Genomic DNA, 17,850 nt, shown 5'->3' with positions numbered 1-17,850 from the left:
CTACCTTGAGGGTAAGGAATGTATAATGCAATTATAAGGACCTCATTACATTCACTTTCTGTCTGTAACCACACAGTGTTCTGGATGGTCTTCTGACCCATCAGTGACTGAGATCACGACACATGAACTCCATCACTGGCCTTACAGAGCACCAGATTACTGAAGCAACTACCCAGCCCCAGGGGGATGGGTTTAATGCGTGATAACTCACATTTCATGGTCTTCACTGCCACTTTCTGAGAGGTCCCATCTTGCTGCTTAAGATTTCCTTCCATCACAGACCCAAACTCTCCTGTAAAGAAGAATAACATCTCCATAGAGTTTGCAAAATCTCTCCTGACCATAAAAATGCTACAGTTCCCTGGCTGCTGTTTTTAGGTGGCCTGAGAGTGACCCACACGCGGCAGCCGGGCAGAGCCTGCCGGGGCCACCCACGCTCACAAACCAGGGACGCAGGCCATGCACTAGCCTCCTGTTTGTCACAAGCTTGGTTGGCTCAGGCTCAGCTCAGCTCATCATTTTATTAAGCATTAGAACTGATCCAAGAAACTTACAGAACAACACGGGAAATGTTACTGAAATGTATAAAGTAGAAATTCTTCATACCATTATCATTCATCCTAACATCAATTTGACAAAATCTATATGCGTTTTCACTTTTGTTCTTATGGAACTAATTAGGAAGGTGCCCCAAACAGTAAACCTAAGAACCAGGGGTATTTAAAGCATATAGGAAACCGAACAAATAATTGCTTTTCAAATGAAGGAAGGGAATTAATATTTTTCAAGGGATAATGGTACGTGTAAGACACCATAGAGGCCCTTTCCATATGTGAAATCTGAGTGGCAAAAACCACCATTTACTTTTTCATTGTAATAAATTATAAAACAGAACTACTTGTATTGTAACTTGAAGTCACAAAATGGTATTTTACATAATAAATACACATTAAAAAAATTTTTTTTAACGTTTATTCATTTTTGAGACAGAGAGACAGAGCATGAATGGGGGAGGGTCAGAGAGAGGGAGACACAGAATCTGAAACAGGCTCCAGGCTCTGAGCTGTCAGCACAGAGCCCGACGCGGGGCTCGAACTCACGGACCGCGAGATCATGACCTGAGCCGAAGTCGGATGCCCAACGGACTGAGCCACCCAGGTGCCCCAATAAATACACATTTAAAACATTACTGTAAACTGCTTCCTTTCTAACCTCACATTTTATTTATTTTTTAACATAATTTATTGTCACACGGGCTTCCATCCAACACCCAATGCTCATCCCAGTAAGTGCCCTCCTCAGCACTCATCACCCACTCTCCCCTCTCCCCCACCCCCATCAACCCTCAGTTTGTTCTCTGTATCTAAGAGTCTGTTATGCTAACCTCACATTTTAAAAGAAATGAACTGCTTACCTTCACCCAGGATTTTCCCAAGAATTAATAGATTCCTGTCAATCACGACATCTTCTAGTTTATTCTGCAGTTCCTCGCTGACTCCCAAGCTGCGCACTGTAAGGGAGTGACGAAGTACGTGTAAGGGTTGTCAGTCTGCTCCCTTTCGTTGGGACAGAATTGAAATGATACAGATGGTCCTATCAAAGAGTTAAACATTTTCTTCCTTTTGTACCCATGGCTCTTCCCGCACAATGTCGGTAAATAAAACATCACACGGTGATGCTACTATGATTTACGTGAGTAAAATGAATCCTTCAGGGCAAGATTAATTCTGAAGGCTTATAAAAATCAGAACCATATTTCTCTTCCCATGGTGCAGCAGCCAGCAGATTCACGTGGCGGGTGGGGGTTGCCCTTGATTTAAAGGAGTAAGGAAGAGAGTCGCTAGGTACTTTCTTGCTTTCTAGTGGAGTACGTGCTATTTTATGGCTAACTATAGAATACCAAACAGCTATTGGGTTCCCTCCCCTGTCCTAGGCCAGGGAAGGAAGTGCAGAAACCGCAGGAAACACTAAGAGAACAGGCTCCCTCCTATTCTGCCTATGGCATCTGGAACCTCATTAATATGACATGGAACGTGCTAAATTGAGTACGTGGGGGCAAGTGGAGACGATCTTCTATAACAAGGTGTCAGCATGCAGCATTGACCATAAGCATTATCAATAAGAGGAATTAACCAATTCAGTAACATTTTGGCAAATGATGCAGTTTGTGCCATAGTTATGATGAGCAAGCCTTTGAAAGAAAAAAAAATGTGGATAATTAGAAAAGATACATTAGCTCTTAAAGAAAAAAAATTTTGTTTTTACCCAGCTGGTCCTCTAATAAAGGAAAGAACGGGTCTAAATGGAGAATTTTTTTTAATGCAAGAACGGATCTCTAAAGGTCAAAACTTGTAGATCAGAAACCTAAAGAAATCAGTAACATTGTACCTTGAGTGAGTTTTTGTTTCTTGGCACCCTGCATTCTATCATTCTTATATCTGTTTTGGTGCTCTTGTTTCGGCAAACATCCTGAAGCTCGGACTTGATATTTGCACGTACTTTGTACATGGTTTCTGAATTCTTCAAGAACACAGCCATCTGTGTATTCTCGCTCTTCAAACTGGAAGGCTCCACTCCGAATCAGCAAAACTCAAACCATAATTGTTGTAAAGTATGTTGGCAAATTGTTCTCTGAGCCCGTTGCCACAAAAAATCAGGAAATAAGCTCAGAGATTATGTCAATTGCTTTGCTGTTTTTCTTTAAATCCCTGACCTCTAACCACATCTTCTCCTATCACTGTGGTGAGTTCCTTCTTCCTTCCGCATTTCTTGGTGTTAGGAGTCTTTAACACAGGCCGCTTTACCTCAGGTCCACTTCCAGACTTCCAGTAAACCAGCCAGCAGGAAAGCACTTGGCAATGTCTCACTATCTATCTGCTTGCTGGTTTCTGAAGACATTTTGCATGTTAAAAATAACTCCTTTGACTCCTTTGCCTTTTGTTAGAAATCTATCAATTAATCTGCTGTTCTTTCTTTGCTCTAACTACTTCAGGGAAGATGAAAATTAACTTACAGGTGAGTTCAACGGCTCGCCGACAGAAGGACTTCTTTGCTATATAATTGACGACTAACTCCGAATCCTCCTCTGTGAAGGCATTCCTGGGCGAATAAAAAATAAAGACATCTCCCACTATTAGGAAAGGGCTGCTGGGGCAGATGCTGATTCCACAAGGATTAACCAAGCTGTTGCTTGTTGAAAGGCCTCTTTGACTGCAAAGACCCCTCCCACTGGAAGAAATGGACTTCTTTCGTTAGCTCTGTTTTAGGCTTACTTGGCAATATACCACTGAGAACAGAACACATGGGGCTCCTGGGTGGCTCAGCTGGTTGAGCATCTGACTCTCGGTCTCCGCTTAGGGCATGAGCTCATGATTCGTGAGTTCAAGCCTCACATGGAGCCTGCTTGAGATTCTCTCTCTCCCTCTCTCTCTCTGCCTTTCCGTCTCAAAAATCAACATTTAAAAAAACAAAGAGAGAGACAACACAAAACAACTGAGAAGCTCCCAATGGCCAAAGCTGTAACAACCTGGGCAAGCAAATAAAGTAGTACTGGATTCTAATCCAAAGTATAAAGTGAATGTCCATGAGTCCATACTGATACGTATGACTGAATAATTAAATGAGGTGAAGAGACAAATCTATGCAGAAGAATTCCAAATATTTTATGTAGACACTCTGCCCCGAACGGTGTAGGCAGCATAACTCCTCACCTGTGTGGGCTCTGCTTGTTGGCCTGTTTCCAAAAAGGAAAGGGAGAAAAATAACTGTGTCACATCCAAGTGACAAAATTAATGCTAGAACCCAGGTGTCACATCTTCCAGTCCAGTGCCTTCCCCTCTGTATGCCAGGCTCCCTACCGCCACAGGGCCTTTGCATGTACTGTGCCTTCTGGCTGTAATGCTCTTCCTTTTGTCTTTCGCCTAATTAATACCTGCTCTTTCTTCAGATTTTAGCTCAGGTATCACCTCTGCAGGGAGGCCTTTCCCGACTTTCCTAATGCAGTCAAATTCTCCTGTTATACACTCTTACATGTCCCTTTATATAGGATTTACACAGTTGCCATTTTATTTATTTTTTAATTTTACTTAAAATTTTTTTTCAACGTTTTTATTTATTTTTGAGACAGAGAGAGACAGAGCATGAACGGCGGAGGGGCAGAGAGAGAGGGAGACACAGAATCGGAAGCAGGCTCCAGGCTCTGAGCCATCAGCCCAGAGCCTGAGGCGGGGCTTGAACTCAGGGACTGCGAGATCGTGACCTGAGCTGAAGTCGGCCGCTTAACCGACTGAGCCACCCAGGCGCCGCACACAGTTGCCATTTTATACTTATGTGTAATCACTTGTGTGATTATTGCTTGATTCTCCATGAACTGTGAGCACCCCTGAGGGCAAGTAGTACCTGCTTTTGTTCAGCGTTGTACCCCAGGCTATCACCTAGAAGGCTCTCAATACATATTATTGTGCTACTCTTACAACTTCTGCAGAGCCTACAAACCACATCTAGACTCTGGGATGCATTTTGGTCAAGTATATGTTCAGGATTTGGGTCAGATTTTGTCATTTCTTCAAAATAGGCATTCTTAGAATTTACATACTGAGATATAATAATTATAAGGATAGAGTTAATAAGTACTGTAGGTACCCGACCCTTAGGACTAGGATGGACACGAAAAATGGGCAGGATAGCCTCTGCTCTCATGCTTCTTCTCCATGACAGTGAAAAGTTTTGGAGTGGAGTGGAACGTTCCAGTAGCATTCCTAAGACTCAGCAATGAATAAAGGTTGCTCAGCTCCTGCCAAAACACAGTCATTCACCCTCCTTTACTCTGTCCTATTCCAGGCTGTCAACAACCCGCATCTTACAAAGTACTTCCTCTACCCCATGAGTGATCAACTGGGTTTCACAGAAACCCAAACGCGCTGCAGAGTCACTGGAGTAGAAAACTGAGTTCCAGAAACAAAGTTACACATAGCTTTCTTATCATAGGTTGCCTTAACACGCCTTCCCATTTTTGTTGATATTTAACTACTGTTTGGTTATAAAAGTCAGATGTATAGAAAAATTAGAACAAGATCTTCTTTTACACTTGAATGTGAAAATACAAAGCTTTTCTCTATTAGAAAAAATGTATAAAATACAGTAAAAAAAACAAAACAAAACACAGAATCATCCACACTTATACTGTTCAGAATTGCTAATGCTTTGGTGAATTTCCTTCTAGTATTTTTATCTATACATACGTTTCATTTTTTTAGTGTTTATTTATTTTTGAGAGAGAGAGAGAGAGAGAGGGAGGGAGAGAGGGAGAGAGAAAGAGAGACAGCACACAGGGTAGGGGCAGAAAGAGAGGGAGACAGAGAATCCCAAGCAGGCTCCATGCTGTCAGCGCAGAGCCTGATGCAGGACTCGAACTCAGGAACCATGAGATCGTGACTTGAGCCAAAATCAAGAGTCAGTCACTTAACTGACTGAGGCGCCCCTCATTTTTTTTTTTTTTTAACAGTTAGGATTATTTTTAAGAGTTCTAACAAAAATCCTCATTTTACAGCAACGAAGTTTGAGTACTGAAGGCCTATGGATGCTCTTCTCTGTAAATGAGCCCTTTCAAGGCTGGCTTTCACTGCTGGCTGCCTCTGTAGCATTGGCCTAACTAAGGAAACTGCCTGTCCTCAGGATGTGCATAAGACGGGGCACCCAGCCAGGTACAATGTGAGGAGCTGGGCCAGCACGAGAGGCATTATTACTTGGCATAAGAAGCACAGGGTAACACGGGGCAGAACAGTTTAAACTGGGAAACTTACCCAAACTTCGTCTCCTGGACTCTTTTTCTGATGACCAGAGAAATATATAAAATTGACCCAATCAAAACAACTCCACAAAAGCAACCAAGGATGATGAGCACAGGATCTGTGTTGCCAGGTGCCGGGGTTGACGAGGGGGCAAAATCTACCCAACCTAGTAAAATACCAACAGACCCAATTGAAAACATCCCTTTGGGATCCGAAACACGTAAGAAACATTAGCTTGTAATAGGGAAGAAGACAGTCAAAAGCTCTAGAACTTAATCCTTTTATATTCTGTGATCTACATACGCAGGCGGTCCTCACTCTGATGGTGCAAGCTGAGACCACGCAAAGTGATCTTAACAATCAATGGGTGATGCTTTTCATATCAGTTATGAATATATAAGGAATTAAAAAAAAAGGTAAAACTAGTGTTTATCTGGTACACTGTAATTCAAAAACATTGAGGAATATTGAGAAAGAAAAGATTGTATTTCTTTGTAAAAAACGTCTCAAGAGGAGTTTGAATGGTACTGTCTTCTGGTCACATAACATGATATGGAGAGAATATATTTTCTATGCTGTGGAGAATTTTCCTCCTCCTCTCTGGGTCTGGATTCATCCCCAACATTTTAGCCCCTGTGCTTTCCACGTTGCGAGCTATCTCTGAGAGTTCCTTTATGTGAATTCATTCATTCATTCATTCATTCATTCATTCATTCACCGTTGTTCCGTGGCTGCATAGCGGGACATACGCATACCCAATGGCGGCAATATCTGCCTTCCCATATCAGCTGTTTCTTCCGTAACTCCACATTCAATTCAAATTTCTCTTCCAACACTATCACTCTTCCTTTCTTTTCTGCACTTCGCCTTTGTTCACCAACTCCCTCTTTCAATTACTTATTTTTATTTATTGATTTATTTTTTATGTAGGCTTCACGCCCAGCGCAGAGCCCAACACAGGGCTTGAACTCACCACCCTGAGATCAAGACCTGAGCTGAGATCGAGAGGTGGATGCTCAACCGACTGAGCCACCCAGATGCCCCTCAATTACTTATTTTTAGGAAGTGTCATGTGGGTGTGTCCCTGGGAGATAAGGAGGCAACGCAGCTATGGGTCTTACTAGACGCATGTGATCTGAATAATGGAAATGCGTGTCCAACTACCGAGAACTTTGAAACAAGCAACAAGACCCGTCATGGGCATCGATGAGCATCTGTTATTTAGGTAGTGGTTTGTGGACCGGACCACTGGCGGCAAAGTTTATACTTCATGCAATTACTCACAGTAACACATGACGGTAACTCAAATTCGGACCATGTCATTGGGGAACTAGTGTTATGTAACCAAACTGTGGCAGCTGAAAAGTATGCATGTTGGGATTGTGCAAAAAAGCAAGGACTACCAGCATAGCACAGCCTTTTAAAATGGTGGAGAGTTTATATAAAGATGAAAGCTCTGTCTTCCCAAACTCTGATGTTTTTTTAACCTGTGCCCTTAGCATCAGAATCTCATGGTCTCAGAATTTCAACCAGGTAGACATGTCTTGCTTGCCATCACCAGTTACTAACGTTCCCCAGATACAGAGCCAAGGGCTACAGGAACTGTAATATGGCTCCAGTTCAGCATGTTTGGGGGTCACTGGAACAGACAGACAGGAACTCGATGGTCTACTTACAAGTCCTATTTGCTATGGATACAAAGACCATATCTGGCAAGACCTTGTAAATGCAAAAATCGTACTGATACAGATGCCTGTGCATGCAGTCTACGACAGCAGTTTAATATCAAACAACCCAGGGCAGTGAGAGTCAGAACAAAGGCTCCACTGGTCTATGGAAGCATGGACAGCATTTAGGGCCACATGGGACACCACAGTGGCTCCTTGCCAAAGGATACTCCAACAACATAAAGAAGACAGCATGCAGGGCTGAGCATTTAGCTCAGTGAGCCCAATGCTGTATAAGGAGAGCTTTTATAGGAAACACTTTATGTTTTGTACCGATCAATCACGAAGCACGGCACCAAGGCTTGAGTGAGTAATAACATGGTAAGCTTTACTGCTTAAAACACACAAAACAAACACTAGCACATAAACAAACAGTGCCCATTACACAGACCTAAAGACTAGCCATACTACAGCTCTCCAACATTCAGTCACGTATACGTCATTTATACTAAATTAAGTCAAGTCAAATTTGGTATTCTGGAAGGACTGATCTTTCCAGTAACTCAGTACCACCAATAGTAATGGCAGTGGGAGGACTCACAGGTATCAGTGCTCTGTGATGTGTGTTAACATATCAACTACCTTTCTCAGAGCAAAAATTCCTTCTGGTCTTTGTCTTTCATTCTTAAACCAGATACCCATCCCACAGGTTACTCTCTGGCACTCTGCATTGCCTGGACTGGCACATTCTATCAGACGATAAGGAACCCGACTCTCACCGTGCGCAGGGATGAACATTTTCACTGGGTCGCTGAACGGCCCGACTCCCCCTTTTGTGATGGCGGCAATCCTCACCGTACATGTGGCGTTGTGGACTTGAACAGAAATCTGAGCATGGCTGCCGTTCTGGCCAACTTCTTCAGACAGCTCTTTCTGGGAACAGAGAAGGAGGGAAAGGGGATGAAACAGTGAGCTGCCAGGGGCGCGTCGCCTGCTCGCCCACAATTCCTTCTGAGGGAAGTCATCCCACCCACCTCCCAGGGGGCACAGGCTGTGTCTCTACCGCATCCCTTCCTTACTCAGCGCACAGCTAACGGAACCCAAGGATGGGCAGGGATGTTGAACGGGCTGGCTGCAACCTCTGGCCTTAGGGCCTTGCCCAAGTGAGTCTGTGAAGGCATGGCACTCAGAATGGTCAGTGAAGATGTCTCTGGAAGAGAGGGAGCATGTAGCAGAGGCAGCCAGAGGGCAAGAGCAAGCCTGGCTCTGGGAGACCCCTGCCCTCAGAACCCCCACAGTACAATGCCCAAGAGCCAAACTATACCTTGACATTGACCACCTGCCAACTTCCCTTGAACCAGCATGCATGGGCTCCTGTTCTTTAAAATTATAAGAATTTGGACTAAAATCTACCTTGAGGAGGGCACTGGCATGTTTTTTTTTTCCCCCTCTAGTGTGACACATGCACAATTTTCTCAATTTCCAAAAATCTGGTTTTACTTTTACTTATTTTGTTTTATAACCACTGCCATGCACCATGCGCCATTAAAACACAGGAGAAAGTGATTTAAAAAAAATTTTTTTTAACATTTATTCATTTTTGAGAGACAGAGTGTGAGTGGAGGAGGGGCAGAGAGAGAGACAGACAGACAGACAGAGACACACACACACACACACACACACACACACACACACACGCAGAATCTGAAGCAGGCTCCAGAATCCAAGCTGTCAGTACGGAGCCCGACGCGGGGCTCGAACTCATGGACCTCGAGAACATGACCTGAGCTGAAGTCGGATGTTTAAATAACTGAGCCACCCAGGTGCCCCAGGAGTAAGTGATTTTTGAAAACAAAACAAAACAAAACAAAACAAAACACCCCAGAACTCAGTGTTTATATAACACTTTTCCCTTTGTTTCCAAACCTCCCTCTCAAAATAAATAATTATTTTTTTAAAAAGACTGTTTTAGGACCTCATTTCAGCCTTCGGACTATTTATCTTGAGAGGGAGGGAGGGGGAAGAGCAGAGAGAGAGAGAGAGAGAGAGAGAGAAGGAGAGAGAGAATCCCAAGCAGGCTCTGCACTGTCAGCACAGAGCCCAATGCGGGGCTCGGCCCCACAACCGTGAGATCATGATCTGAGCTGAAATCAAGAGTCGGAAGCTGAAATGACTGGGCTCTCCAGGCACCCCAGAAACACGTCTTTAATCTCTGCAGTTTGGAGACCTGATTTCACAGACAGAAAGAGAAATGTCACACCACGCAGGTGGTGCACAGATATCACAGATCACTGACGAGCAGGCGCCTGGTTTGGGTTGGTAACTTTATTCCTGGTCACTTGGTATCATGCTGCTTCCTTCTAACAGTGGGGCAGGGTGGGGCCAGCTCAGCCCTTACAGAGAGGGCAGGCCAGTCATTGGTGACCAAGGGGGAACCTGGGTCAGCCACCCACAGACTTCCTAAATGTAAACAAGCAGTGACCATCAGGTCTCAGAAATAATCTTAGACAAGGGATAAAAGGGGAAAATATGGCTTTAAAATGTTCTGGTTTTTCCACCCCACTGGACTGTATGCTAAGGAGATTTGTCACAGATTTTTTTTTTATTAATTAAGTAAACAAAATAATAATTAACAATTTGGGGGGTATTCACGCAATATCTTTTTTAGAAATAGAGCATTTTATTTATGGCAAACCCAGTTTTGATTATGGGTTAGTTGGTCATTCTCTATTTAATTTGGGTGGGGGACAGGAACTCATCAAGCAGAGCAACTCTATGGTTCGAACCCACACAGTCATGGAGCCCTGCAGTGAGTCCGGCTGGCCACTGAGAAATAACATGTCTGCTTCACAATTTACTACCTAACAGCTCCTGAATGTACAAAAGATGTCCTGCCTGACAACAGCTTTTGGGCCTGCTTCTAGCTTCACGCTTTTCATCTGCCAGGACTCAAATACAATATATCATGGGGCGTCTGGGTGGCTGTCTGTTGGGCGTCCGACTTCGGCTCAGGTCATGATCTTGCAGTTCATGAGTTCAAGCCCCGCGCAATGAGCTCTGTGCTGACAGCTCAGAGCCTGGAGCCTGCTTCCGATTCTGTGTCTCCCTCTCTCTCTACCCCTCGCCCACTCATGCTCTGTCTCTCTCTCTCTCTCTCAAAAATAAATAAAACATTAAAAAAATTAAAAGATATGTATAATATATCATTTGTGAGAATTATCTCTAAGTTAGAGGACATGCATAATTGTGAATGAATTAAATTCCTAGAAGAAGAGAAATCCTAACACAAAATCATCCTTTTGGAAACAAACATAACAGTAGTTGATAAGATCTATTCGCTTAGGGCCTATAATAAGTCACTGTGAAAACCCAGAGAAGGAACTTTGAAATTTCCACCTCCTGTTCCTTAAGTGCATCAACAATGGCAATCATCCTGGTTACTGCTGTCATCTTGCCGAATCTTGAAGTACGAAAACGATGGCAGCCACCGCTTACAGGTAACATGTTTTGGAAATACATAAAGAATTTTCCCATTTTAGGGGTGGAGCTATAATAAATGCTGAAGTAGTGATTAGAAAGATACATGATAACTATTTCAGTGGAGCATAACCATTTTCTCTAAGAATTGCCTTAAATGATAAAGATGATCCCTGTTTCTAAAAATCGATGCAATTGATCCAAATTCTTTTGATGCCAAATACGTAAGCAAACGTATGACTGACCATATCTATATCCCCAAATATTTATTTTCATTTTGATTTTGAAATTTGACAAAGAAATCCATTTAAAACCAGACCCATGTAGGAGCCACCCATGTGTGTATTCTCTCTCTCACGGTCAGGTGCAGAGCATAGAAGGTGAGGCTGTTTCCCTGGCATGAGGTGGTCTGGTTCTGGGGCACACGCCACGGGTGAACTGCAATTTCTCATTCTGTGAGTTTTCATCTTCACCAACAAAGGCCCGTAGCCTCGAGGACTTAAAATCTAAGAGCGTTTTCAGGTAATGAAATCAGATTTACAATATGACATCTGATAACATACACGTAGACCCTGCCTGCTAGGGAAAGTAATAGCGTGTCTTTGGAAACACAGTTTCTTTTTTTCTCTTGTGAGGCACTAAAGTCAGCACAACTGCAGTGGCATTTGTTGCTAATCACTGAAAGGTGTTAAGATCTCCAACTCTGTCAGAATTCACAGCCCTATAATTTATGTAATTAAGAATAAGGCCCATTTTATTGCCTCGAAGAACGGTAACAGTCAACGGGGGAAGCACCACCAGATAAGAGCTTCTGTCATGCTACGCCAACAAAGGTGGCTTGTTCAACAGGCTTCACATTCACAGGACTCATTTTGCATTTGTCAATGCGAAACTCACATCTTACTCTTCAAACGTGTCCTGTTCTTACTTCCTTCTGCTAAGAGGCCACAGTGTGGAATTTGAGTGAGAGACACCGTATCATGAAAGCCAAAGGAATCTGGGAAAGGGTAGTGGGCTCTGAAAAGCACAGCTCTGGATGTCAGTCTGGCCTGGGTTCCTACCCCAGTGCTGCCAATTCCAAGCTTTGTGACTCTGGTAAGTTACTCAGCATCTCTGAGCTTCAGTTTCCTCAAGTAAACATTGAAAGTAATACCTTTCTGTCTCTCTCTCTTTTTTTTAATGTCTCATGATGTTTTTGTAAGGGTTAAATGAATTCCTACACGCACAACATGAAGCACACAGTCTGGCACACTGTAAGTAATCAATGGTGGTTATTATTATTCCTATATTCCTCTACCTATAAGGTGCCATATTTGGATCGTCTTTCCCTATAAATGCAAGGTCCTCTTACAGAAGTGACCTTGTAGTGTCTTTCAAGTCCTGGCACAGGAGAGAAAATAACCAAGGCTGCCTAATGCCTCACACCAAGAAGTTTATTTGACTAGTTCATGCGATTTACGTCCATTGTAGGTTTCTCCTCCAAGCTGTGCATATCACCCTTGATTAATTCTTGGGTTTCGGCAGTGTTCCAGACCCCTGGCTGACCTATCCCACAAGAACCTCGCCCATTTCTCATACTTTAACATGACACCTGCTCAGATGCCCTGCCCTCCTTTGAGAGTGAGTGAGAGGGAGCAATAAGGAAAGGAAGAGCCAGTGCGCTCATGCCCAAATCCAAGCTTGTTAGGACGCAGTGGTCTAGGCCTGAGGAAGGAATCCTTGAAGGTACTGTGGCTTCTCTAGGTCTTTAAAGAAGTTATTTCTACATGTCCTGTTGTCTCTAGGCCCATAATAATCTGCCCATAATGAAACCGCCTTCTGATTTAACATCTCTACCCCTTCCAAATACAATTAAACCAGCATTAGAACTACAATCCTATAATAATGAGTTTTGTATAAATAACACATATAACGATGAGTCTCTCTGTTGAACATGTGGGCCATTCTGTGTCAAAGTGAAACAGACTTTACTGTAAAATACCAAAGAGGCTTGAGCTTACCAATAAACCTTATTGATCTTCCAGAGAGGGGTATACGATGTGATATTTTATAAACTTATTTGCTCATTGAATTCCTCTCTCATGGAAGGTCTACTGACAACTTCTGGGAATGGGAATAGATGGGAAACACTAGTCCACACTCATCAAAAGCCTGTCTCATCACAGAGTGAAACTCTCCAGCCAGTATGGATGTCAGTCAGATCCATGCATCAAGCCCCATAAATGCCTAGAAAGTAAGTTCAAGGTCCTCTGTTCAGACGGTACAAAGATGAGCGAGACATGGCCCCAACTTCAAGGAGAATAGACTGCACTTGCTCCTGACTTTTGGATTTTGAGCTTGGATTAGGAAATGCAAGGGATATAAAAAAAAACAGAACAAAAAAAGGTCGATATCTTCATCAAGATATAGTAAATGTGTGTACAGTAACTATCAGGAGTTTTTTAGTCTGAAAGCGATATAACATGCGGGGATAATAAAGGTATAAACAATAGCCCACCCAAAGATCACTTCCAAGAAAGTTCTGAAGCCGCATACAAAAAACCCACCCTTATTAGAGTAACTCCTGGGAATAGCTTTCAAAAATATCCAATTCCATTGTCTTGCATAAAGAAGGTATACCTTTAGTATCAGTTTCCTAAAAATGGAAATGAAAGAACAATTTTGAGAGATGAAGTTGTATCTAACTCTTGCCCTTCTGAAATGAAGGGAGTTCAGGAAACAGAGGTGATGGGTACGGAGGTCATTGAAAACTTCACTTTGGGCAGGGGTTTTAGGATCCTCCCTGGGTCAGCTTTTCTCCAGCGTTTTTATTTGCCTCTGGTTGCAGCCCACGATGAGCTTGAAGCATGGCTACATCTGAGAATGGTATCCTAAGGAAAGCAAGCCGCCAAGTCTTTTGTTGTCACGAGACCCTCATGATGCACGAAGTGCAGCACGAGTACAACGCAAATGAGGTTCTCACTAGGATGATCCAGCAGCACCAAGGAGGTAATGACTGGAAAGGTCACAGCTCTCACTGTGGCAGTATTGTTCTCACTGCAGAGGGGACCATGCCGAACAAAAGGCAACCAGAATGCACAGTGCAGCGGAGCGCTGGTGGCATTTAGTGCGTGAGGCTCTCCAGCTGCGTCACCCATGAGGCTTTCGCCACTCTTGCCCTTCAGCACGCCTCAGCTCAGGTCCCCTCCGGAGAGGCAGCTTTCACCCACGCCAGAAGAAGTCGAAAGGATGACCTGAACTCTTTAAACAAACTGGGGTGTTTTCTGTTTAGACCTCTCAAGTGTCTGCTGATAATTACAATCTTCTGCCAACCAGAGAAAAATAAAATCCTTATTGAACTGGAACACAGTTATTGCACCTTCAGGTGCTGTTCACGATTCACCATGGTGAAAGGGGCTTGCCTCTAAGACAGGCATTTGATTCCCCTGAGTCAGCCGGTGTGGAAACGCAGTTAATAAGGACCCTGCACGGGTGCCTTGGGACAAAAGACCAAGAAACGAGAGGCTTCTATCGTAGGACAACGCTCCTAAGCAGGGTTGTGCCTTGTACAAACAACACCCTATCATCACTCTGAGGTACAAAAACTCATGCACTTCCAAACTCTCTTCTTTTTCCTCTACTTCCATCACCTACCGCTTCCAAGAGTCAGCGTCCTGATAGGTAAACTGAGGCAGGAAAAGACAAAGAATAAATCCCACCCGTCCTTTTGGAAACAGCAGTTGTGTAAGAGTTGGATGTCATGAAGCTGACGACGACTGAAGCAAAGATTGGATGTCGTCAAAGGGGCAGCTGTGGACTCTGTCCCTCTCTCCTGCCAAGAAGCTGTACTGCTGTCATGTGGCACCCCCAACAAATGCCACAAGGATGCTAAAATCTGATCTGTCCCCAGGGCTAGGTCGATCAGGAATATAACAACACAAAACAGTGTGCTTTGCATGATGGCAGTAAAGAGACAGTCCTGATGATGAAACCAGTACATCTGCCTTTCCAAGGATGCTCTACGTCACAAAGAAGTCAGTGTCACCTCAACTATCTTCTCAAGTGGGAAGGGGACCTGTCTGGTAGCTGCCTACCCATCCACACTCGGGCATTACCCCTACTCCTGTGGAGCTGTGTTAAGGCAACCTGTTGCTGGCTTAGGCCAGTCCTCTGGAGTCTGGTTACCCCTTTTCATTCTCTATGAGGCTGGGGTTCTTCCCTGATAATCTTCAGAAAAGCATCCTCTGGAATTTCCAAGAGGCTATGAATTGTTGGACTGCTAAGCCATATAGCTTCTGGACCTTCTGCTCTGGTTATCTGGGTAGTTCTCAACTATCTTCCTACAAGAGCCCAAGTTCCCAGAAGGCACGAATCAAGTGGTGACAGAGAGGAGTTCACCTATTTACCGAATGCATAAACGAACGGGTGAGTGAGTGAGAAAAGCCCCAAAGATTCCTTGGAATTTTGTTAACTATTCAGTCATCTCTAGTTTTTACTATAGTCTTCACATCCCAGTGAAAGGGACCTCATTCAATAATAATACTTTGTTGTCGGGGTACCTGGGTGGCTCGGTCGGTTAAGCTTCCGACTTCAGCTCAGGTCATGATCTCACAGTTCGTGAGTTTGAGCCCCGTGTCAGGCTCTGTGCTGTGCTGACAGCTCAGAGCCTACAGCCTGCTTCAGATTCTGTGTCTCCCTCTCTCTCTCTGCCCCTCCCCTGCCTGCACTCTGTTTCTCTCTCTCTTAAAAATAAATACATGTTAAACAAAATTTTTTTAATTAAAAAAAATCTGTTGTCTTCTCACGACAAAACAAAAGCTTCTAGGGGCACCTGGGTGGCTTAGTCAGTCAAGTGTCCAACTCTTGATTTTGGCTCAGGTCATGATCTCACGGGTCATCAGTTCAAGCCCCACATCCGACTCTGCTTGGGATTCTCTGTCTGCCTCTCTCTGCCCCATTCCCTCTCTCAAAAATAAATAAACTTGAAAAAGAAAGCTTCTAACACAATATAAATGAGCAAATCTAAGGAGACAAGTGCACTTTTTCGGAGTTCAGACTTACGGAAGTCTCTGCATTCTGCCACACGTGAGATATCCGGTATCCCACCAGGTCCCCATCCTGCCGCTTAATCGGAGGCTTGATCCATCTGACATCCACCTTATGGCTAGATTCATTCAGAAACACAGTGACGTTCAAAGGTGCTACTGAAGGGGCTACAAAAGGAAAAAGAGACAATGATGAAGAACCACAGAGAAAAGCACATAGAGGCTTATTCTCAGTTTCTGAATGTTTGGTCTTCCAGTGTTCTGTGGAAAGCATTCAAATGAGGTTGAGATTAATAGCAGATTTTCACCCTTTTTTCAATTATGGAGCACTGAAATACTGCATGGCTTTTTTTTTTAATATTTATTTTTGAGAGAGAGAGAAAGACAAAGACAGAGCATGAGCAGAGAAGGAGCAGAGAGAAAGGGAGACAGAGGGTCCAAAGCAGGCTCCAGGCTCTGAGCTGTCAGCACAGAGCCCGACGTGGGGCTCAAACCCATGAACTATGAGATCATGGCCTGAGCCAAAGTCGGACTCCCAACTGATTGAGCCACCCAGGTGCCCTGAAATACTACATGAGTTTTTAAAAGCAAGCACTTCCTAAACTAAAATCACGAAGATGAGGAAAGGCAGGGAGGGAGGTGAGTGGCACTCATGGATTCCTCCTGGGGAAGCAAAGCAGATACAACTTGAACAGGGTTTTCCACTAGACGCCTGTGGGATGGAAGGGCAACCAGACTGACTGGAGATCAGTCCTGTGTCGGGTGAGACGTACCAGGCAGGGAACACGGCAGAGCTCAAAGGGAAGCCACCATTTTAAAGTCCAAAGGCAGGTTACTGATGGTCTGAACAGAGTTAATCAGACAATAAGTCTTTAAAAACGTACATGTACATATATATATGTGTGTATACATATACATATACATATATGTATACATATACATATACATAAGACATCTCATTATTATTGAAGACCAGAGGGTCAAATGCTAATTACTAGATGTCAAAATGTAGAATTTAACCCTGGTTTTCACTATCTGGTGTATAGGAAAATTCTGCTTACGTCACATTCCCACTTATGTCAAAATGTCTGTTATCTCTCGCAAGGATACGAGGATAAAAGTTACAATACATTGGAAAAAAGTATGTTTGTGTTATACATATATATGTATATGTATATGTGTATGTATATGTGTATGTATGTGTGTGTGTGTGTGTGTGTGTATACACACACGTACACACAAAATAATTTGGGAACAGGTTAAGGTCATTACTAGATTATTTTTTGGGAGTGAGGAACTTGACTATATCTATAAAAACTGAAAATAATACGCTCTTTGACCAAATATTTTATTTCCAGAAATTTAATCTAAAAAATTCTCCTATAGGTGGTATTACATTCATTGAGGCATAATAGTGAATAAAAGGAATAAATGTAATGCTCTGTCAATAATTATGACATAATACATTTTGATACATTTTCCAATGAAATACTTCCTACCCAGCCACTGGAAAGAATTAGGTAGATCACAGGTACTGATATGAAAAAATATTTAATGGAGGGAAAAATCAAATTGCAAAAAGACATGTACCAACTATCCATTTTAGAAATAAAAAAATGTTTTATGTATAGAAAGAATAAAAACAATTGCGATTATATACCAAACCATTGATTATAGTTGTATTTCTGGAAGATCAAATTATTTATTTCTGATATGCCTAAAAAGAAAACAAAAGGGTATTCTAACCTTCATTTCTGCTGATTCTAGGAGCAATTAGAATGAATTTCAGCTTAGGAAATGTCATACAGCTACAGCTGTGCTATGAACTGAATCGTACAGTTTCAAATATATTGTAGAATTTATGGATAAACATGGCCAACTCAACATGTCTTT

The 17,850-nt window shown here is 43.0% G+C and overlaps 1 protein-coding gene across 3 annotated transcripts in view; it reads right to left on the bottom strand.

The window, feature by feature from the left end:
* MERTK (MER proto-oncogene, tyrosine kinase) overlaps positions 1-17,850 on the bottom strand; it is a 148,080-nt gene that overhangs the window by 36,385 nt on the left and 93,845 nt on the right. For all 3 annotated transcript variants that reach the window (XM_086700566.1, XM_086700567.1, XM_086700565.1), the window contains exons 8-13: positions 15,974-16,125; positions 8,236-8,389; positions 5,802-5,955; positions 3,014-3,099; positions 1,415-1,510; positions 212-292 (exon numbers count right to left, since the gene is read on the bottom strand). In XM_086700566.1, the coding sequence (XP_086556692.1) occupies positions 212-292; positions 1,415-1,510; positions 3,014-3,099; positions 5,802-5,955; positions 8,236-8,389; positions 15,974-16,125 (723 nt within the window). The remainder of the gene's footprint in view (positions 1-211; positions 293-1,414; positions 1,511-3,013; positions 3,100-5,801; positions 5,956-8,235; positions 8,390-15,973; positions 16,126-17,850) is intronic.

The sequence above is a fragment of the Puma concolor genome, chromosome A3 (genome assembly GCF_028749965.1).
Source record: "Puma concolor isolate L17-30 chromosome A3, mPumCon1.1.hap2, whole genome shotgun sequence".
NCBI lineage: Eukaryota > Metazoa > Chordata > Mammalia > Carnivora > Felidae > Puma > Puma concolor.
Note: the sequence above shows the minus strand (reverse complement) of the source record. Positions and strands in the feature narration are given on the sequence as shown.